At 42.7% G+C, this 22,858-nt stretch overlaps 1 protein-coding gene across 8 annotated transcripts; it reads right to left on the bottom strand.

Annotated features, from left to right (window-relative positions):
• Nucleotides 1–5,105: 5,105 nt before the first annotated feature.
• smarca4a (SWI/SNF related, matrix associated, actin dependent regulator of chromatin, subfamily a, member 4a) lies at nucleotides 5,106–22,023 on the bottom strand. Of its 8 annotated transcripts, none has more exons than XM_044331592.1 (34): nucleotides 21,935–22,023; nucleotides 17,956–18,219; nucleotides 17,458–17,590; nucleotides 16,093–16,533; nucleotides 15,810–15,908; nucleotides 15,466–15,721; nucleotides 15,046–15,172; nucleotides 14,722–14,895; nucleotides 14,283–14,456; nucleotides 13,922–14,089; nucleotides 13,784–13,834; nucleotides 13,496–13,626; nucleotides 13,106–13,169; nucleotides 12,893–13,005; nucleotides 12,538–12,685; nucleotides 12,254–12,417; nucleotides 11,979–12,045; nucleotides 11,721–11,831; nucleotides 11,389–11,631; nucleotides 11,119–11,232; nucleotides 10,871–10,978; nucleotides 10,647–10,733; nucleotides 10,469–10,515; nucleotides 10,179–10,345; nucleotides 8,968–9,131; nucleotides 8,492–8,758; nucleotides 7,871–7,948; nucleotides 7,547–7,765; nucleotides 7,180–7,442; nucleotides 6,954–7,062; nucleotides 6,746–6,847; nucleotides 6,314–6,446; nucleotides 6,080–6,219; nucleotides 5,106–5,790 (listed from the first exon to the last, which is right to left on the bottom strand). In XM_044331592.1, the coding sequence occupies exons 2-34, from the start codon at nucleotides 18,175–18,177 to the stop codon at nucleotides 5,758–5,760; spliced, it is 4,917 nt and encodes a 1,638-aa protein (XP_044187527.1). In that variant the 5' UTR covers nucleotides 18,178–18,219; nucleotides 21,935–22,023; the 3' UTR covers nucleotides 5,106–5,757. The 8 variants fall into 8 exon arrangements, with proteins under 8 accessions (XP_044187527.1, XP_044187528.1, XP_044187526.1 ...); XM_044331593.1 differs by lacking the exon at nucleotides 21,935–22,023 and adding an exon at nucleotides 21,114–21,533 and having other exon boundaries at nucleotides 6,954–7,059; XM_044331591.1 differs by lacking the exon at nucleotides 21,935–22,023 and adding an exon at nucleotides 21,148–21,533.
• Between the last annotated feature and the right edge of the window lie 835 nt (nucleotides 22,024–22,858).

Here is a 22,858-nt window from a genome sequence, read left to right as displayed (position 1 = left end):
CCCATTTCAATGTGGTCCATGGGTGGGTGGGGCCCGCAGGGGCCCAGGAGGGGTAGGCGGGATTTGGAGTGGTGTGATTTTTGAGGCACACAGCCTCAACAATCGGGGGGGCGGAGCTCTATATGGAGATGGTTTTGACTATGAGTTTAACCCTTTCAGAGAGATGAAGGAGAGACAGGCGCACATGCCCATATAGTATTTGGATACATTAGTTTCATTGCCTGGAGGCTGACTCTAACCTTGCAACAGTACATGTTTAACAGGGGTGTGGCTAGGAGTTGAGGGGAACACTGCCCTGAGACCCCTGCTATTATAAATTTAATACTAGTAGTATGAGTCCCATTTGGTTGTGGGACCCTAGACTCATTCCCACCTTTTCTCTTCTAATGATAGGTCTGATTCTCTTAGCTTAACCTTAACTAATGCTGAATATAACTGTTACAAAACCAAACTGGGGATGTCAACATTTTATCCAAGTAAATAAACCGTCCCTGGTCAGATGGTTTGAAGTCCAAAATGTGTCCTGCACACACAGCCATGACTATGCACGAAATAAATCTGTAAGATTGGCAGTGAGCATTTACTTTACTGGCAGATGTCCATACTTGAATATGACAAAATGACCCGGTCAACACACACACATACATATTAAGTGGTAATTTCATATGGTGCTGGTATAACTGCATCAATAGATTTACTGACTTTGTTACATGGAACATTCATTTCATTAGATTTCTTTGATCAAACTGGTAAGGAGTACACAATAAGCTAATTGACCAGTGATAAAACCCTCTGTTAAAAAACGAATAAATAGGTCATATCAGTCCAGCTTTTATCTTCTTATCTCCATTTCCTGAACTGAGGGTTGCCACCTCTCATAAAAAATATATCAGCATGTGATTCCAGGTTCAAAGTCTGAAACTGTTAGAGGTCTATAGCATAGTTTACAAAGAGATTTACATCAGAGGAGGTGCAGAGATAAAGTACATCTAAAGAGATAAAATGTAAAAACAACAACCTTGAACCAAGCAGAAAGACCATATAGTTCAAGAATATACCTCAGAGATATTTTGTAACTGAAAAGAGTTAAATAGTCCAGATGTGTCACATGGTAGGTAATGAAACACTGGTATTGGTTTAAAAGAAAGAAGGAGCTAAAGCTCTTCAAGGGAAATATCAGGTTGGTCATAGTAAGTAAATGCATTGACCCTGTCAATATCACAGAAAAGGTTATACATGCAGATAACATGGCATCCCCCTGCTCCCCACCACTCACCCCGGATAGCCTTTATTGACAAAGTCCATTTTATCATGACTGACTGACCTTCAGTGTTACTCCAACGCTGATAAATGTGCACAAACAATTGCTATTTCAAAGAAACATATGAGACGCATAAACAAAGCCACAGAAGTAGTGGAACTGACCACGTGAGAAATCCTCACGGCGAACACAAAACACTGAGTCTGTGTCTGTCATCCAGTCAATAATTACAGGACTGCAGTTATCTCCTTCACCTCAGTGTTGAAGATCTGCATCACAGAGGCTGCAGATGGAAATGAAGGCCAAAGTTGTCACACTGTTGCCAGCAAGAAAAAAAAGGCACAGAAAAACTGAACAGACCTGGAGGAGAATGAAAGGAAGAAACAAACACTATGTTTAAAATATTCTGAAGATCAAACTACTTAACACCAGAGCAATGTACAAGGCACATTTTCTCTCCAGTGTTGGCTTTTTTCAGAGAGTGAACCCACCCGCCTCTAACCCCACTGTACATTGGGGTGCATTTAATAAGAACTGACAAGGAATTTTTAGGCCTCTGCTAAAAGTGGGTCTCTGGGTGACCGGCTGTGAAGTTTTCAATACTTCCCCATGAGACGCTTGGTGATTACTGTGTGGGCTCCTGTCCCAAAACACACACACACACACTCAGACACACACCACCCCCCCTATCCTCTCTTTCAGCCTGTTATGATTGACACTGCAGAGGGAGAGACATTCCTGAAGTATCAGTTGAGAGAAAAAAGCATTAATACTGCCCCAAGCATAAAGAAGAGTCACTGTTTTTTATTCACCAGAGGAACCAGAGAGCAGAACACACCCCTCTACAACAACTGATATGCTTTCTTACTCTCATTATGCACATATCTCCACCTCCTCACCCCAGCCTCTGTAAACAATTTCTAGTTCTTCCAGTATGCTTTCAGCCACATCTCAGTCACATTCATTGCTTCTGCTCAAAACAAACAGTGTCCTCACAGCTGAAGGTTAAATCAGGTTCTCCCAGAAACAGTTAAGCACGTTTTTGGCTTCTGCTCCTCAAACACAGGTGGGTGGGTGGGAAGGCGGGGGGCTCTGTTGTGTGAGTCATGCTTGTATGCAGGAGCAATCTGAGGAGAAAGAAAATTTTCTGGTTTCGACATTAAATGTTTCAGACACGAACTTGCGTGTGTGCGTTTGGCTAGCAATCATCCACTGAAAATGCTACCTGCCAGCAAAGTGCTACACTTCTGGATGGCCTGGTTGTCATTGTGGCTTGTGGACAGGCAGTGCAGCTCTGTGAATAACCTACTTCTTGGGATAAGTTACATTTGGTGTCATCACATTGGCCCTTGAAAAGAGGATAAGACTGACACTGTGTTGAAAAGGGGACGGAACAATAAAAGCCTACAGCGGTGGAGGGAATTGTTGAGTTTTATCAAGTGAGAAAGCCTCTTGTCCTTGTTAGTTTCCATAATTTTGTGAAGGACAAGACAGATTTATTCCACACTGAGAGCTGAAAGGTAAAGTTTCAATGTGAAACTCAGCAGCAAAAACATTCCAGCTTCCTAATACTGTATATCCTGTAACCCACAAGGCTCCTGTCTAATCTTTTAGGCAAGTTGCACAAATAGATCTAAATGGAGAATACTTCGAGGGAAAACTGCCAATTAATCCTGAAATAATCACAACCACAACTGTATAAACACACACTGACACAGGAAAATGGGTCGACAGGGAGAATCATGCCGGGGGGACTGTTCATCCAAAACTCAGCTGAGGCATGAGAATCACCCACATAGCAGATTCGAATACATGATACCCCCCCCCCATGTTTGTTCAGGTGTCGTGGTATGTGCTCCTACATGCTAATAAAATCACGTGAGGGAAAGGAGGATGTGAGTGTGTCAGGGTCAACCAGTAACTTCTGAGGAGAGTGTTGGAAAACTAAGATCAGAAGATCACAGATTAAAAAAAAAGCACCCCAGAGGTACTCTGGCAGTTTCCAGGGGTACATGGTGAGACTGTGAAGTAGCTCAGCTAATTTAAAAAACAGGAATTATCCACATATTGAATCAGCTGTTAATACCCATAACTTAATATTTTGTAGCACAGCCTTTGGAGGTAATAACTGCAGTCAAGTACTTTCTGTAACTCTGAATAAGGTTTCTACACTTCTCCACTGGTAGTTCAGCCCATTCTTCTTGAGCAACCTGCTCCAGTTCTCTTAGGTTTGATGGGTGTCGTCTCCCAACTGCAAGTTTCAGCTCTTTCTATGGATGTTCAATGGGATTCAGATCAGGACTCATAGCAGGCCACTTCAGAATGCTCCAACGTTTTCTTCTCATCCACTCTCAGGTGTTTTTTGATATATGTTTGGGGTCATTATCCTGCTGGAAGACCCGTGATCTGCAACTGAGACACAGCTTTCTGACACTGTTTCACTCCAAAATGCCTTGATAGTCTTTTGATTTCATTGTACCCTGCACAGATTCAAGGCACCCAGTGCCTGAGGCAGCAAAGAAACCCCAAAACATCACTGAGCCTCCATGTTTCATGGTAGGCCTGGTGTTCTTTTCTTTAAAGGCGTCATTTTTTCTTCTGTAAACATAGGGCTGATGTGATTTACCAAAAACCTCTAATTTTGTTTCATCTGTCCAAAGCACATTCTCCCAGAAGGACTGTGGCTTGTTAACATGCATTTTGGGGCAAAGTCCAGTCTGGCTTTTTTGTGTCTCCCTCTTAGAAGTGGGGTCTTCCTGAGTCTTCTACCATGGAGCCTATTTTCATTCAGATAGCGACGGATGGTGCGACTTGAAACTATTGTACCTTGAACTTGAAGATCAGCTTGGATCTGTATTCAGGTTTTCCTTGGTTCTTTCTTGACCATAAGAGAAATCCTTCTGTTCAACCTCGGGCCAATTTTCCTCTTGCGACCACGTCCGGAGATGTTGGCAACAGTTCCATGAGCCTTAAACTTCTTAATAATATTGGCAACAGTGGTCACAGGAACATCAAGCTCTTTGGAGATGGTCTTGTAACCTGAACATGAATTCAGTTATTTTCACAACTTTTTTTGTTTTGTTCCACTGCAAACCAAACATAGACATGCATTGATAATAAAATATATTTTAATTTCAACACTGTTCAGGGTGAATGGTGCATTATTTTAATAAAACGCAAGGGTACCAATAGTTTCGGCCACATCTGCATAAGCTTCAGATCAACCTTTAAATGCATTTTTGCTCAAAATGACTGTGTGGACACACTGTGGACTTTGGCCCCCATCACTTACATCAAGCACATTTGAAGGGAATCTTTTAATAACCAGTATGAACAGGAAGAATTATTACAGCAAGGAAAACCTCTTCCACTGTTCATATGGGTACCTTACAATTGTTTTAAGACAGACTTGAGAAATTGTGAACCTGTCCTTTAATACCATAGCATTAAATGGCATTGAGCTTAGTCAGTTTAAATGAACACATTTGGAAGATGTCCAGTGGTGTTGATGAAGGTGTTCAGTTTATGCTTCCATTTATCTGATGGTGCTGTAGGGATACATCTGATTTGAAAATGATTGAGGTCAAAACCGAAAGACACAGCAAAGACCAGGAACTAAAGTGAAAATTTGAAAGCTGAAAAACTTTACTGTGAACTGTGTTGCACCTAAAATACCACAATAGCAGCTGAGAAAAACATGGTAGAAGATATAACCAAGCCTGAAGTATGCTGCTACCTGTTGCCAGTAGGCCACCTAGTGTTCAGATGTGATGAGTGTGGTTAACTAATAAAGACCAAAAAAAAAAAGAAAAGAAAAGAAAAGAAAAATAGTGTAGACAACAGATTAATTATGAGATGCCTTTATTGTACTTTTTGGAATCCAGTGACACCGACACGAGGAAATGGTCCTATCACTCCCTCCCCCTTTACATACACAACCTGAGAAGGAGGGGCTGCAGGGTGGGATGTACCGTGATCCCGTTTGTAGTCTTAAATTAAACATAGAGATAATAGCGAAGACACATCCAGGTGCATTTCCACAGACACGCACGACATGCATTCAAAAAGGGGAATTCAGGGAACGCAGTGACTCCTGGTTCACATGTACGCTTTGTCTCAACGTAAAAGACGACAAAATTAATACCATTTAAAAAAACAGTTAGCTGTCTTTATGGCCCATGATCAGTCTATAATTCAGGCTCTGTCAATTTTCCACTTACAGGAGAAAACAAAAAAGGCAAAGACACACTATTATTCATGGTAAAACTGGTTTAAATATGGAAGTGGATGGTTCATAGCTTTCATATTTAGGTTTTTTTTTTTTTTAATTTTATTGGTATACTTTAATGAGAATACAATTGTCTCACTAAAAATCAGCTCATCTAGGTAAAACTAGGCCTTCTCCACTGACTGTCTCCCTGCTGTATCTAAGTAAAATATATAAATTCCAGTCAAGTAGCTCAGTGGGCCATTGGTCCAATCAGGAGTGGTTCACTTCAATCCTCGTCGCTACCGCTGGCCGAACGCTCCTGAAACAAACACAAAGGAGTACTTAGTTACTTTTGCTAACTAAGCAGAGTACACAGGAATGATGCATCCAAATAATATATCAAATGTAGATGTCACAATCAAATAATACAAAAGAATGTTTAAGAACTGCTACATGATTGAGTAAATTCCTACATTATATTGACTGCTCGGCTATTACTAGTCAACAGAGAGGATTGTAAAAGCTTTATATTTACATCTTTATGCCAGTATATCAGTGTTTCATTCAGAGAGAGGAGAGGGCACATGTTGGTCTTGAATTTCTCTCACCTCTTCCTGTTCGTCCTCACTGTCATCGTCGCTCACCACAGGCTTAGCCCGGGCCCCGCGGCCCCTCCGTCGTTGGCCTTTTCCTCCGCGATCTCCTTTTTCTTTCCGGCTCAGTTTAATCTTCACCTTCACCGAACGAGCTGACAGAGATCACAGACCATGAGCACATTCATATTCATAGAGCCTCCCCTTGATGTAGAAGTTGACTTGTAATTTACTGTTTCTGATACTTACATTCAGACTCGGAGCCTTCGTCTATCTCCTCCTCCTCTTCCTCACTGTCCTCTCCTTCGCTTTCGTCCTCCTTCTCAATCTTTTGTCTCACGCTGGTGAAGACGGACTGAAGCACAATGGAGTCCTCATAGATCTGGAAGGTTTACAGAATGAGAGGAAGTTAGTCTGCAGTACATAACAGCTTTCTATGAAGAAAAAAACATCTTTTTATTTGTCTGAAGCATAACAGAGATTCAAATTATCTTTAACTTTTATTCATTTCATTGTCATTTGACTCTGATGAGCATTTTCCAGAAACTAACTAATACTGAAATCTTGTAAATGCTGGTGAATTTGTTGTTTTTTTTTTTTTTTACAGGAACTTTTTGGCAGATGTCTAAAATACAAAAATATATCAAACATTTGTGAGTGAAGTTGGAGGCTGACACCCACCAGAGAGCCCTCCAGGTTGAAAGTCTGGGCATTCTGACACAGCAGCATCACATCCTTCTCCAGGTCGTTGAGGCTGCGGTACTTATGGCTGCGGATCCTCTCCTGATGGAAGGAGGAACAACACAAGGCAGCAGTCAGACATGGATTGTCAGACAAAATAAATAAAAACACAAAAGAACACCTGTAAAACATTTTTTTAAAATCTCACCTTGATCTTCCTGAAGTCCACTGGTTTGCGGATGAGTTCGTAGTACTCTGGCAGCTCCTTGCGAGAAGGCAACTGGATGAAGACTTCGCTCAGCTGTCGTCCATTACTGCTGAAACAAAAAAGCAGGGATGTTAGCACCATGCTGAATCTAAAATGACAACGTTCACTTTTTCTTCAAATTGAAGACATTCATAATAATTTCTGATGCCAACAGTGATCTTCTTACCCATCCTTGTATTTGATGACAGCATCGACAATCTTCTTCATCTTCTTAGTGAGTGAGGGAGGGTTGGGAGAGAGTTTCTCAGCGGGCGGGCGGCCACGTTTCTTAGCTTTCTTCACCTCCTCGTCCTTGTCCCGTCCTCGCCCGCTGCTGGAGCTGGGTGTGGCCGGGCCACCGTCATGGTCACGGTCTCTCTTGCGCTTTCTGGTTGTCTTTTTGTGACGCACTTCCTCCTCGATGTCCTCTAGATTACCCTCTTCTATGGCCTGTGGCGAGGAGGAGTCATCAGGTCAGACTCATTTTACATTGATTCAATAAAGTCACATTTTCTTGCTCTCAATAGATACTGATATGATATGTAACATCACACCTTGAGCCACTGTTTCTCAGTGAGCGAGTCGCTGTAGTCCACCTCCTTACGTTGGCGGGACCCTCTGCCGAACATCTTCTCCTCCTCCTCTTCGCAAGTGAGCCTCTCAACCTCAGCGTCGTCTTTCAAAATCCAGGCCGGCATATCATCTTCCTCCATCAGACGAGGTTTCCTCTTAGGGTTGCGGGCCTCCTCGCGACGTCTGTCTAGATCCATGCGCTGGAAGATTTAAAAAAAAGAACACAGCAGTGGGTTAGTGGAGTCAGGTTATAAAACGACAAAGTAATGCGTTTATCTAATAACTGAAATGGAACTGGGACTGACCATGAACTGTTCAAACTCCTCTTCACTTCTGGCAATCATCTGATTGACAGTCTCATCATCGGGCACTTCGTCCTCCTCCTGCAGACGGATGAAACAGAAGGAGTGAGAAAAAGCTAAAGGCATATTAATGTGGTACATCAGAGCCACGTCTCTGAGCTAATGACTTTCACTTAGCCGATGGGGAACAAAAAATATTAAATGCATATTACTATTTACTTTATTTAGGCATTGAAAATATCAGTTATGTTTGTATTACATGACTAAAGCTTTGCATATTTAACTGACTAATCACAGGATCTACATTTGAATGTAAAGACAAAAAGAGAAAAAAAGAAGGGGGGAAAAAGCAGCAGAAAGAAGAAAAGGAGTAATAGAAGGCATTTTATGTTAGTGCAGAATATAAAGTATCATATTAACCATCAAAGATTTGTGTAGAAGTAGAAATACATAAGGGAAGAAAGGGAGAAGTCTGGATTGATGAAAGCTCACAAATCCTGAGAAAAGAAGAAAATAAGAAAAAAGACACAAAGGAGGAGAAAAGGAGAGAATGAAGAGGTGGGGCAGCACATAGGCGGATGTGGGTGGGTGGGCGATGTGGGAAGCGATTCAGATCACACCCACCCACGCCCCCCTAGTGCGGCAACCTCCTCGAGCCCCGACCTCGTCCTGTTCCTCGTGCTCCAGAATGGCCTGTAAAAAGGCCCGACGTTCAAAGCCTGATGACTTCTGGTCGAACATGCCGGCCTGGATGACCTTCTGGTCCACGTTCAGTTTGTACTTGGCTGCAGCCAGAATCTTCTCCTCCACGCTGTTGACAGTGCAGAGGCGGAGCACGCGCACCTCGTTCTGCTGACCGATACGATGTGCTCTGTCCTGCGCCTGCAGGTCCTGTACGAGCAAGCGCACATGTCACTGATTAGTTCAGCTGAACCAAAGGAAAACATATCAATCACGATTAACAGGTTACTTTTACTCAAAATATTAGTGATGTAATGGTCCCACATTTGCGTTAATTGAATTTTATTTCACTGGATTGCCAACACAAGTATTTAACTGACATCTTTCTTGATGCGAACATGTAGTATATTTGTGTTTACCTGATGTGGGTTCCAGTCGCTGTCGAAGATGATGACGGTGTCAGCAGACTGCAGGTTGAGACCCAGGCCTCCTGCCCTGGTGCTGAGCAGGAACACAAAGTACTCAGAGGCTGGATCGTTGAATGTCTTCAGCAGCATGCCACGGTCCTCTGCCTTAGTGGTTCCTGTGGGGGGGGGATGATTAGAAAAAAAAGATGAATGTGAATCCCAATTGACCCATATAATCAGGTGACACTGAAGTCCCTCAAAATATATTTATGTATCATGTGTCACTCTCCTGTAGAGCTGCAACCATTAGTCGATCAATCAATTAGTTGATCAACAGAAAATTAAATCAGCAACTTTTTTTTTGATCGATTATTCATTTTAAGCAAAAATGCAAAAAGATCTCTGTGTTTCAGCGTCTCAGATGTGATGATTTAATGCCTTTCTTTGTCGTACATGGTTGTAAACTGAATATTTTGATGTTTTGGACTATTGGTAAGACAAAACAAGACATCTGAAGAAGTCACCTTTGACTCTGGGAAATTATAACGATCATTTTTCACTATTTTGTACCATTTTATAGAAGAGTTGCAGCCCTACTCTACTGATTTCTCTTTTCATCTACGAAACTGAAAATGTATCACTCAAAATAGCCTTGTTTAATCAAGTGAGTTCAAAGCTAGTCTCATTTAGCCAGCTTTACAAAAACTTGCAAGGATAAATTTCGTGGTATTCTTTATTTTTTTCAATTGTTGAAAAATCCCATGAAAAGACCAAAAGCAACAATAGGTGGATTCTACTAAAAATAACTGCCTGTGTATCCGAAGCCTGATATATCTTATGACTCTATGCCATACAACTCTGTTGTCCAAAAACTATTAAAAAACACTTAAATGAGTCACATGGTTGCACTGGGTGACATGTTCCTTTATTACAATGAACCTGGGTGCTGTGGTTTAGTTTTGAGTCAATCCCACATACACCATCCTGCTGCTGATAATACTCACTAGCACACCAGCAGCTACTGCAACTGCAGATGAAAACAGTCCCCAACAGCCTTATCCTTTAATACTGGTCATACCACACAGGCGGTCTCATGTGGCTGATCAGCAACTACGTCGACCCATTGATTTACTATTCAGCTGTGAGCACGTTTACATGAAAGAGGTGGAATTTGTAACAAATAGCTAATGGCCAAAAGTTAGCCTTGGTCACAAGCATCTCACCGTCCAGACGTAGGTACTTGAAGTTACGGTAGGCAAAGTAGTCCTCCATGATGGTCATGAGTGAAGTCATCTGACAGAAGAGCAGCACTTTATGGTTGGTGGCCCTAAGCTTGGGCAGGATACGATCCAGCAGCTCAAACTTCCCAGAGGAGCGGTACAGGTCAGGACTGGACGGATAAGAGGAAGAATGTGAGGGAAAATGAGCCAGTATGCAACGTATATATCCACACACACACACACACGACACACACGTGCAGTACAAACACACATTATTTCAAGCTTTTACCTACCCGCTCACTATTCCGCCAGAATACCCAAGATGCTCAGAGAAAGACTCCTGCGGAACAAACAAGGTAAAAATGAAAACTTTTATCTGCATTGTACATTCGTATACAAGTGTTTTTAGTCTTCCATTGTACTCAGGAGAAAGACTTGTAGTGACAGCTTGATTAAGGTGGAGTGTCGTACCTCGATGTGCTGGAACATGTAGGGGTGGTTGCAAATCTTTCTCAGCTGCATGATAGTGTTCATCAGGGTCTTCGTGCCACCTTTACCCTGGAGGATGTGAGGAAAAAAAAAACAAACAGAAAATACACATTTGAGTTTTCAAAATATTCTTTAAGTTTCAAAAAATAACTGCAGTATGATTTAAATGTTTTCAAAGTAACGTGTCAACTATAAAAATTCCTTACCTTCTTGTCTTTCTCTGACCCGTCTGTGAGCAAGACTCCCTTGGCCTGCATGTGTCTGTACAAAACTCTCTGTAGGGCTGACATGTCGCACTTGATCACATACTCCACCTAGAAAAACAACAAGAAGCGAAAAGCTCAGGAAACTCTCCAAATTATATCAAGGATGTTTAACTTTCTGGGAAAAAAAACACAATTCCAGATCATGAAAACATATAAGATCAAATCTTAAAGAGAGAAACGAGCCGAACCTTCTCAGGCAGCTGGGCCTCGACTTCCTTCTTGAGTCGGCGCAGCAAGAAGGGTCGGAGCACCTTGTGTAAACGTCGAATGATGAGGATGGTCTCTTCTTCATTCAGGTCAACCTTGAAAGGAAAAAAAAAAGAGAAGGGAGGATGAGACATTCAAAATCTAAAAAAAACATGGAGGTCTTTTTGAAAATATAATCTGCTTTGCTGAGGCCTTGACAAAAGCCAAATATGACCTCAACCAATCTATACACCCTCCAGACCAAAGCTCACCTTCTCTCCGGTCATGGCAAACGGGGCGTTGAACCACTGCTCGAAGGTGCTGCAGCTCTTGAAAATGGTGGGCAGGAGGAAGTTGAGCAGGGCCCAGAGCTCAGGCAGCTTGTTCTGCAGCGGAGTGCCTGTGAGCAGGACACGCCGGGGGGCCAAGTAGTGTGTGTTCAAGACCTGGGTCAGCTTACAGTGGTGGTTCTTCATACGATGGCCCTCGTCCACAATCATGTACTTCCAACGAAGCTGTGGGAGGAAATGATGTGCAGTTATGATTTATTACCTAGATTTTTAAAAAGAGACGAGACATTTTGGTTTTGACGATGGGTTCTTACCTTTGCTAGCACTTGCTTATCTTTGATAATGTACTCATATGTGGTGAGCAGCACGTTGAATTTGCCACTGCGCAGGATGGGAACGAATGCACGACGAGCAGCTGGAGAACCCTGAAAATAAACAATCATTTTTATTTTGTTTTCAACAATAGGATTAAATCTAATCTTTTAAAAATCATTTTGTGATGACTAGAGCATAGAGCATGGTATGCCTCATCCTTGAAGAACTGAAAGAATAACCAAGTATGTGCAACTGACCTTGTAGGAGACCTTCACGACAGACGGCGCCCACTTATCAAACTCATACACCCAGTTAGATAGAGTTCTGCAAAACAAAAGACACAAGTTTGGTTCAGAATCTTGCTTAATCTGCCTCAATAGGAAACAATGTTTCTATAATTTATCTTCAAAGCAAATAAGTGTTGTCAACTGCTACATGACGTAAAACACAAGCCATTACCGCTTTCTAATAAGAACTCATTGTTTTTAACTTCCTGTTTTAGGCAGCTACATTTTGATGTGTGTGGACTCACGAGAGAGGTACGATGATGAGGAAGGGCCCGTTGAGGCGCTTGTATTCCATGAGGTAAGTGATGAGGGCGATGGTCTGGATAGTTTTTCCTAGACCCATCTCATCAGCCAGGATGCCATTCAAGTTGTTGTTGTAAAGTGACACCAGCCACTCCAGACCTTTAATCTGAGCAGAAAAGGGACACAGTTAGGATCAGTCAATATAATTCATTAAAACAATCTAGTTGGATCACACTACGTATGAGCTGATGTTACTCTACACGTTCTCTCTGTCTTCATTGATTACCTGGTACTGTTTGAGCTGCCCGTTGACCAACAATGTGGACTGTTTGTCCACTTTCTCTGTGACAGCGTGAGCTACGGCGTAGTAGGACTGCAAGCCTCGGTTGAAAGCTGCGTTACCGTACTCATCGTCTACATCCTGCTTGGCGTGCCTGGTGGAAAGAAGCAAGGGACAAAATAGAATGAGACGTGTTTGGCTGGAAGAAAAACAGCAAATGAAGACAACGAAGATACTGAGAGACAACATCAGATAACAAAACAATGCCTTAGAGGTATCTTTGGATCACTTAATTATGACGACTGTGATTCATTATTATGTATTGTATATCATAGACTAATAAGTCCTGATGGTTTCTTACTCGATGATGTGCCGGACATCCACTTCAGATACGTCTTCACTGTCGGGGTCAGGAATCTTCTTCTTCTCCTCTGCTTGAGCTGAAGAGGAATGAGGCTGCTCTTCATCATCATCCTGACAAGACAAGACAAGACAAGGGAAGGGAAGGTCAGAAACTGCTAGAAAACAACAACTGACCCTTATGCTCCGATTTAGAGTTCACTGTGTCATATACCTCCTCCTCCTCTTCCTCTTCTGAACCACTGTCTTCACTGTCTGAACGTGGCGCTACTTCATATCTGCAAAGGAATAAAATGTTTTTGGAAGGGTTAGAAACACTTACAGTTTCTCTCTTCTGTTCTGCTAAAGGACACATGTTATCCTTGAAAACATGACGTTCACTCATACAGCGCTCAGTGATACGCATTGTAACTTGTAACCTTTATTCCAGAACATCGGCTTCCAGCGTTAATATCAGAATTGAAATAAATTGCTTCCCGTCCCATCAGCGCGACAGCATCGAGCTGATTAGGCTAACAGGAGGGATTTTTTCTGGATTGAGAGTGTCACTTCCTACATCAAATGGTCTGATTTAATAGATGGAGTTAATAGACATGACACTGACCCTGGGTTCATTTCAAGCCAGGTCTCCAGCTGGCCAGCCTTAGGTGCCTCAACACCAGTCAGGATCTTTCCGCTGTCCACATGGATGACCTTCACTGGGAGGTCACTCATTTGACTGGTCTCATCTAAAGGCTGTGAGAGGAGAGGAAATGAAATAAAAAACCCCATTAATTGTCATGTCAAGTATATCATCATGCTGCTCCACATTCTGCACATTAAGACTGTAAATAAAGACATCTTATTCAAATATAGGTGACGCTTGAAAATGATTTTCATCCTCCCGACTCACCTCTCCATCAGGTCCAAGAGCAGCAGCACCGCTCTCCACAGTCTCTGGCTTCTGAAAACATTAAAAATACATTTTTAAAAAATGCTATCTAAACTCAGAGGACATATTACAAACGACCAACCGATTATAAACATTCACCTTCTTTTTCTTCTTCTTTTTCTTCTCTTTGAGAGCTTGAGCGGCTTTGTGGGCTCGCACCAGCTCGGTGAGGTTGGCCACATATTCGTCTGTCTGTTGTAGCAGGTAAGCCAGACGCTTGTCTTTCTTTTGGTCGATGAGTTTACGATAGCCCTCCTCATCTTCAGCCTGGGATAAGATACAAGAGATGTCAGATGTCTTTGTTAGACGAATAAAAGTGCACAAAAAACATTTCTTCCACGTGTGACTGATCCTGTCAACCTATAAGCAAATACTGACTTATTTTGGTATTTGGGTGTCATGCTGGATGCACACACACACTTTGGTGAAGTTGTGTAGGATATTAAAAGATTTGTCTCACCATCAGCCTCCGCATTCTCTCTTTCTCAATGCGCTCATTCTCTTTCTTCTGCTCGCGCTCAGTGTTGGCATGATAGGTGGCGACAGCTTTGGTAGCCTTCTGGATCTTCGCTGTGATGGAGCGATGGTACTCCTTAAAGTCCTTGGCGTGCTGCAGGATGCTGTTGAGGTATTCCTATAAACAAATGGATACACAGAGCCAAGAGTTACATTTACATATAATGTGAATGTTTAAGGACATTTTCTCCTCTGACCTCTTCACTTGTTCCTCGGTTAAGATATTTCATTACTGTTTTTTGTCTCTAATGTGTTGCTGCTGTCAACAGGTCTGTTTTATATTTGATCTCAATGGGACTAACCAGTAGAGGTCACAACAAAATAAAGGTGTGTATGTGTAAAGGTCACCAAAAATAAGACGGTGGTGTTTTCCCGCAGCATACCTGGTGTTTCTGGCGACGTTTACGCTCTTGTTCAATCTTCTGCTGTTTCTCAAGCTTCTCAGTGATTCGGGCCTCACGTAGAGACTGGCGTTTGCTGCGCTTGTAGGCTTTAGCGTTAAGGGCAGTTTCCAAAGCAGTGTCACGACGCATGCAGACCACCACCTCCTGACGCAGCTATAGGCACACAAAAGTCGACATATTAGATACTTTATCTATTCCACCGGGGAGAAAACACAATATGACATTAACGGTTAAGTAAGCAGAAGTCGAGCATGTCCCACTGGCTGTACTTCATACATTTCCCTCAGATAACTTCATGTGTACCTGTCTCTGGAAGTTAAGCAGCCTCAGGGCCTTCAGCTCGATGTTGGCCTTGGTGCGAAGGTCACCAGCTAGGGAGCCGGGCAGGTTCTCCAGCTCCTGGATACGGTGAGCGATACGGGCCTGTAGCCTAAAAAAAAAAAAATATATGTATTAAAAAATAATAATGACCAGAGAGCCAAACCACTACTTTCTCTCCACTTTCGGCTGATCATCACAATGAGAAGAGAAAATACTCAAATTCCTCTTTAAAAGGTTTTTATGGATCGTTTTCTGATTAGGATTTTTCCTAATTTAACTTCTGTGACAAAACTCTACCATGGTTCAAACATTCTTTGTAACCATAGACAGTGTGTTATTATTAACAATGAGAATCTTTCTAACATGTAAAACATGTCCACTTGGTCCCCCACTCTGTCTCACCTGTACTCTCTCTCCTGGAGGATCTCCACTGGGTCCAGCCCGCGAGGTTTTTGGATGGGGGTTATTCGATTCTGCTTCTGATGAAGCATCATGGGAGGGGGCTGGGCGGGCTGTCCTGGGGACTGCGTCTGAGGGGGCATTACTGGGGAGGCAGCGGGTGGCACAGAGGGAGGAGCAGGAGAGGGTCTGCCAGTGGGCTGAGGTGGAATCAGCTTCTGAGGAGGGTTGGATGGAGCAGCAGCATTCACCATTGGTCCTACAAGATATGAATAACAAGAGATCAGTGTTGCTGCATGTGCACATAAAACACACAGTGCTGAGGTTAGTGCCCAGACTAACTTTACCTTCAGGCCATGATTTGGGGGGTCCATTGGTAGGTGGGCCTTGCATACCTGGGGGAACTCCTGCAGGTCCTGGAGGTGGCATATTGGGACCCACCATGCCTGAAAGCATACACATCTTATGTGAATAAAAAGTAAAAATAATACGATTTTAGCTTTAAAAAAAATAAAAGAACAATCATGTGTTCAGCCACCAGGGGTCTCTGTTCAGCTATCAAATATTCTTTTGCAAAGAGGCACATTACAAAAATACACTAAAGCTTCCCTGAGGCCTTCCTCAACTCACCATGTGGTCTGTTGTAGTTGGCCTGAGCTGGTCCCGGCCCAGCCCCAGGTCCACCTCCAGGGCCTGTAGTAGGTGGCATGGGCTGTTGCTGCATCCCTGGCATAGGCCTCTTTCCCTGCACGGCCATCTGCAGGTGCTCTGGTAAGGGCTGACTGCGTGCCAGCATCTTGTAGGCCATAATCTGGGCCCTGAGTTGGTGCAACTGGTTTTGGTTGAAAGGAGTGGGTCCTCCTGTGTTGGCCGGCCCACCTCCCGCACCGCCTGGACCCTGGGGACCCCCGCGGTTTGGTTGACCCATTCCCTGGTTAGGGTCTCCACTGCCCTCCATAGGTCCAGCACCAGGACCAGAGGGACCTCCAGGCATCATGGGGCCAGAGGGAGGGCCGTTGGCTGGGACAGGGCTAGGTGCGTGCTCAGAGCCTCCCAGCGGAGAGGGGTAACCTGGGGAACAGATGCACAGACATGTCAAAAAATGATTCAGTCATTGTGTTTTAGGAAGTTCTTAACATGATAAAGATCACATATTGAATGTGAGGAAGGTTTAGAAACTTTAAATCATTTTTAAAAACTTAGATCAAGCGACAAACATGGATTTTACATTTTAATCAAATGCACCTGCAGATTGTATTTATTTTTATAACATTCCAACTATTTGTACACAGATTTAAGACTGTCAAGAGCTGAATTACACAAAACAGAAGTGAACAACCAGGAAGATTTAGCCATATTGCTAATTAAAACAATGACAATAAGCTAAGAAACATCGGTTTAGTCTCTTTAATTTAGGCTACAAGTAGGACTGAACAAACAACTCTTTACCACTATGTGACATTTCCATATAATGCATGCAACCACATACAGTAACACACATGCACTATTAGTCAACTTTAATATTTTATTGCTCTATATGTGTCTCTGTGTCTTTCACTATTCTACTCTTTTGCTTCCTGACTGTGTGGTTTTGTAGATGCAGCTGCCTTTGTTATTGTCTGAAAAGGGAAACCCCCCAAACCCGCCCTCTAGCTGTTCTAACCACTGCCGTCTGTTCACGCTGCCAAACGAGCAGCAACACAAGAAGAGAAACCGGCTGGATGGGTTCACACTCATGAACAAAAAGGAAATCCATGTAGAGAAAGTTACGCAGATAAAATTAACCATCCGTGGACATCCTCTCATTCAGTTTTCCTTCACCCATTGCATGTTGACTACATATGCAACTTATCAGAGAATTCAAACTGCAACGTTCATGGAGCTGCTACCACACCTCAAAGATATTTACATGAGACTGTATTTGCTAATGTTTCATCTTGCTAGCGTTAACTTACAGCACAGGCTACATAAAGTACAACATTGTGTTAGTGTTACCTTGGGAATGTTGGTCCATGGGGCTCGGAGGGGGTCCCATCCCACTGTGTCCCCCTGGTCTCATGCCCATGCCCTTCATCTGGGCATAGCGAGGGTCATCAGGCATTCCCTTCTCGTGCATGCCTTCCATGGGCTGCAGGAAAGACAATAATCAAGCATGAGACAAATTCTGAAATGAGGTTGGAACATCTATTTAACAAGTGACTCAAGAGCTACATGTTTTATATAATTTTATTTTGTAAGCTTTTACAAAATATGAACTCCAGAGGTAATGATTAGATTAAGACTGTCAATAGAAGTTGTCTATTCATTAACAGGAAATTACAAAATAATTAGTAAAAAGGTAAAAAGTTAGTTTTTGCTGCATTATTAGAAAAAGGTTAACATACACCAGTGTATGTAGTAATAGTGTGAATCAATTTACTAATACCACTTATATATTATTAACTAATATAATATATATTAACAAAGGAATAAGACATAAAAACTGTTTTGTACTTTGTGCATCTGGTGCATGTTGTCCTGAGGATATCCTGAGGGTCCTTGTGGAGGGTGGGGGTGTCCAGATCCAGGAGGTCCTGGGCTGGGACCCATCATGCTGTGGGCCGAACCAGGAGAAGGACCCGGGCTTGGGCCCATCATGCCTCCTGGAGATGGCCCTGGGCCTGGGGAGGGACCGGGCCGAGGTGTCCCTCCCATCGGGGGGTCAGGAGTGGACATCTTTCAGGGGACACTGGGAATGTGTGGCAGCAGCAAGTACCCCTGTGGTGAGAGACGACAACAAGGAATCAGTGACCAGACAAGTGTGATTGTATTGATATCCACTTAAAAATGTTCCATTCAGACGGCAGGAGAAGTTTAAGTCCAAATCATAAAATAACAAATGTAACATAATCATGTTTGATTGTTTTACTAGAATAATCTCTATCCACCCTCTTATTTAAAAAGAGACAGTTCATCCAAAACAACATCTAAATAAATTTTCATCTTTCTTGAAGTGCAAATTCAGCAGGCAGGTTAGATGTGATGTGCTGCGGGCTGGAGAAACAGATCAGTATATAATGAGCTCTGGGACTTGGTGTGTGATACTCAAAAGACCAAAGTATTCCATCTGAAAAACTAAACCATTATATCTCTTCCAAGCTATGTTTAGACAGTTAATCACAATCAAAATGTATATGACATACAGTGGTGCTTGAAAGTTTGTGAACCCTTTAGAATTTGGTCTGTTTCTGCATAAATATGACCTAAAACATGACCAGTTTTTCATGCAAGTCCTAAAACTAGATAAATAGACATCAATTAAACAAATGAGGCCTGCCTTATTTAAAGAGGAGAAACCTGGTTCTTCACTATCAAAGTCTGAGCTCCACAACACATTTGTGGAAGTGTGTCAAGGCCCGAACGAATGAGATTTATGTGGACCTTTGAAGAAGAGTTATTGATGCTCACCAAGCTGGAAAGGTTAACAAAACCATTTCTGATGAGTTTGGACTCCACCAGTCGACTGTCAGGCAGGTTGTGTACAAATGGAGGACATTCAACACCATCGTTACCCTCCCCAGGTTTGGTCGACCAATTAAGACCACACTGAGAGCAAGGTGTGTAATAGTCCAGGAGGTAAAAAGGGACTCCAGGGTAATGGCTAGGAAACTAAAGGCCTCTCTTGCAGTGGCTACAGTCAATGTTCATGAGCCCACCATCAGAAGAACATTGAACATCAATAGTGTGCATGGCAGAGTTGCAAGGAGAAACTCAGTATTCTCCAAAAAGAACATTGCTGCCTGTCTACAGTTTGCTCAAGACCATGTGAATAAGCCAGAAAGCTATTGGAAAAATGTTCTGTGGATGGATAAAACCAAAATCATCTTTTTGGCTTTAAATGTTATGTTTGGTGACAAGCAGACACTGCATTCCAGCATACGAACCCCATCCCATCTGTGACGACTTGCAATCACTGACGCAGCAATGAGTTCTGAGTTGCACCCGCAAATTCTACAGAAAAATGTCAAGGTATCCGTCCATGAACTGAAGCTCAACAGAAAGTGGGTCATGCAGCAAAACAACGACCTTAAACACACAAGTCGTTCTACCAAAAAATGGTTAAAGCAGAAGAAAGTTAATGTTTTGGAATGGCCGTGTCAAAGTCCTGACCTTAATCCTATAAAAATGCTGTGGAAGGACCTGAAGCATGTAGTTCATCCTAAGAAGCCCACCAACATCCTTGAGTTGAGACTGGTCTGTAAGGAGGATTGGGATAAAATTCCTCCAAGCTGATGTGCAGGGCTGATAAACAGTAACCGGAAACGTTTAGTTGAAGTTATTGCTGCAAAAGGGGGTCACACCAATTACTGACAGCAAGGGTTCACATGCTTTTGCCTCACACAAATATGTAATATTGGATATTTTTCCTCAATATATAAATAAATAAGTTTGATGTTTACTGTCTCATTTGTTTACTTTGGTTGCCTTTATCTAGTTTTAGGACTTGTGTGAAAATCTGATCACGTTCTAGGTCATTTATGCAGAAATAGAGAAGATTGTAAAGGGTTTACAAACTTTCAGGCACCACTGTATGTAGTCAACAAAAAATAGTTTTATATTATTCTGGGGTGAACTGACCCTTTGAATGTGTTTACCACCAAACCATAATTACTTCACATTATGATAGATGATCAGTTTTTGATAGATCACAGCATATGCCAGTAAAACAACAAAGCTGATACATCTGATTACATATTACAAGATCTGAGTTGTAAATATAAAATAGTAACCGCGTCAACAAAAGCTTCATAAAAACAGCAGGTCGCCAAGAGTTCACCAAACCTCATAACTTCATGGGTTAAAACCTTTGTAAATAAGGGTCAACAAGATACAGCTCTAGCTGACAGAGACAAGCGTATGCTAACATTAATTGAGACAACTACTGTTTAAAGTTAACATTTTGTATCAGCTCAGTTGATACAATGTTTACATGTACACGAAAACAGCAGACAGATTGGCCATTATTATCATTTTTAGCTTTGCTAACGTTAGCCGGGCTTACCCGGATTTCACTGTGAACGTTACATTAGGTCGGTTCACAGACTTTAGACGTCGTTAATGCCTCGCCTGTGATCACACGAGTTTTCTGGCATTCATTCGATGACCAATTCTTCATTTAAAGTCACAATTAATCGGTGGGAAAGCTACAAAGAACAGGAGCCAGACTCGGGTTAGCCTAGCTTGTTTAAACGCCTGTATTGTTAACACAACATAAGCTGATCGATGACGGCGGTTAGCATGCTAGCGAGCTAGTTGTGCTAGCCTAGCCGGGCCATGCTCTCGCAGGCCAATTAGGCACAAAAATGTGCTGTTTTGCGAGATGTTTGTCCAGATGCGGCGGCATGTGAAAGGTTAGAGCATCCCTCATCGCTGGAGCTGATTGATCCACCGCGCCTCCCGTACCCCCGGCACACGGCTCCGCTCTAAACACATTTCCAAAAACATTTCATTCATTGCTCTCTGTCGCGCCACGGCAGCGGTGCTGTAATGTCGGTGTCGTCTTTTTCTCAAACATAAAATACCCTACAAACACACACATATAACCCGGTACAGTCGCGCAAAACACACACAAAACTCCCCTTAATCTAGTAACAAAATTATAGTTGACTTACACAAGTGGTGAAAGGTGATGTTTAAAAACCTCACCGGTTGCAACGTCTCTTGGTTTTCCTCCTAGCTAGAAACAAAGAGCGACCTACCCAGTTGGTTTTTTTCCTCCACCCCCCTCTCTCGGTAGATTGTATCGCAGGGACCGGCCTGTGCAGCTCTGCAGCGCCCCCATCCACCGCTTCGCTCACTACCCGCATGCCCAGTGAAGGCTGCTGAAGGGAGGGGTGGAGGAGTCAGAAGCTGCGTGGGGGATGGGAGAACAAATCAAACACACGGCGTTGTCGAAGAGGAGAACAAAAATAACCATTTATCTGTGTTTTTAATTAAATGTTATATCATCCAAATACTCTAAGGAAGTTCAGTGAAAACTAATCTCAATGGCAACGTTAGTAAAACTACCCAATCACACCGCGCGACAAAACATGACGGTGTCCGCGCCATAACAAAATTCTCCAGGTGCGCGACATGAAAGGAAAGTGTCGAGCAACACTTTTTTTCTGTTGAACGACACTTACCAAAAAATATCGAGGCTGTTGAGAGATAACCTTCCACTGGTTTGCCAGCCAGTTTTTGGAGTTATTGTGTGGCAAGTCTCATTCTTGTAGGTTCATTAATTGATTGCAGCTTCCAAACAGCATTAACGTCCCACTGTACATTCACTGTACATTACTGTACAGCCCAGCCTCCGGTTACTCTGCTCCATATGTCCCCAGATTAGCCTGTAACCGTTCTTTCTCTTTCCTCCATGCAGTGACTATATAGGAATGACAACCATGAGAAGTGTATGAGTTCCAAATGACAATTGTAATTATACATAATTTACATAATATGAATTGTTTTTCCTCATTGTGGGACCCTGAAGAGCCTGGTAATGGTCTGAGAGAGAACCCCATGAGCTTTAACTCAGGTCTTAACAGCCAGCAGTGGAGCTCCTCCTGGTTGGTTGACCTGGCTCTGTTGGAGGAGACCTTCCAGCTGGTGCTGATTGCAGAGCACTTTTAATGAGTCGCTGGTCCTCCTGGGGGTCCTGCTAAAGCTGGAGCTTCAGGAACGAACCTGTCTGTCTCATAACTCACTCTGCCCAGGATGTCACTTCGCTGGATGATTCAAGCAAAGCCATGACTTTTTCCTCCAGCTGTTCTGGGAGAAGGCAGAGCAGTATGGGCCTGAGAGCTGAGGCATCAGGAAGGGGTTCCCCATGAGGAACTGAAGGACGCAGTGAGACCCTGGCAGACTGATTCAGACCCCCTCTAGGGTTATCAGGTACAGGGAAACATGACAAAGCAGGAGCAGAGATTCTGTACGCGACTTGTACGGCCTGAACTCTAGTACCATGTCCATTTGTACTGTACAGTTCTGAGACTATAGGGTAATATATGCAAGGGATTGTACACAAATTACTAGGGGTGTCAGGGATCAGAAAAGGCTTTATTATTTGGGAGAGTATTTTAACTTTTTCTCATCACAGATTTTTTTTCCCCTCATTTGGTGGCTGTAATAGGCCTAACTGTTTAGCCAGCTTTTTGTTCAAAATAGATAATGGCTGTATTTTCACTTTGCAATAATTATATTATTTCGAGATATTGGGTGGAAGGTATTGCAGTTTTGCAAACCCTCTACAGTGTCCAAAGGAAATATTCATAAGACAGAAGGTCTTGTTTTTTACAAATTAAAAAAAAATATTGTTCCCCTCCCAATGATTATCATACAGTCCCTAAAACACTATGCATTGTCAAATACATATCTT

The sequence above is a fragment of the Thunnus albacares genome, chromosome 17 (genome assembly GCF_914725855.1).
Source record: "Thunnus albacares chromosome 17, fThuAlb1.1, whole genome shotgun sequence".
Lineage (NCBI taxonomy): Eukaryota > Metazoa > Chordata > Actinopteri > Scombriformes > Scombridae > Thunnus > Thunnus albacares.
Note: the sequence above shows the minus strand (reverse complement) of the source record. Positions and strands in the feature narration are given on the sequence as shown.

What these genes read in the sequence shown, in the direction of transcription:
- smarca4a (XM_044331592.1), bottom strand. Translation starts at nt 18,177, where the DNA reads ATGTCCACTCCTGACCCCCCGATGGGAGGGACACCTCGGCCCGGTCCC. An exon ending in AGAGAATGCGGAGGCTGATG is followed by an intron (nt 14,090 to 14,282) that starts GTGAGACAAATC and finishes ATCTTATCCCAG; the next exon opens with GCTGAAGATGAGGAGGGCTA. An exon ending in AGGCCCAGCTGCCTGAGAAG is followed by an intron (nt 10,979 to 11,118) that starts GTTCGGCTCGTT and finishes TTGTTTTTCTAG; the next exon opens with GTGGAGTATGTGATCAAGTG.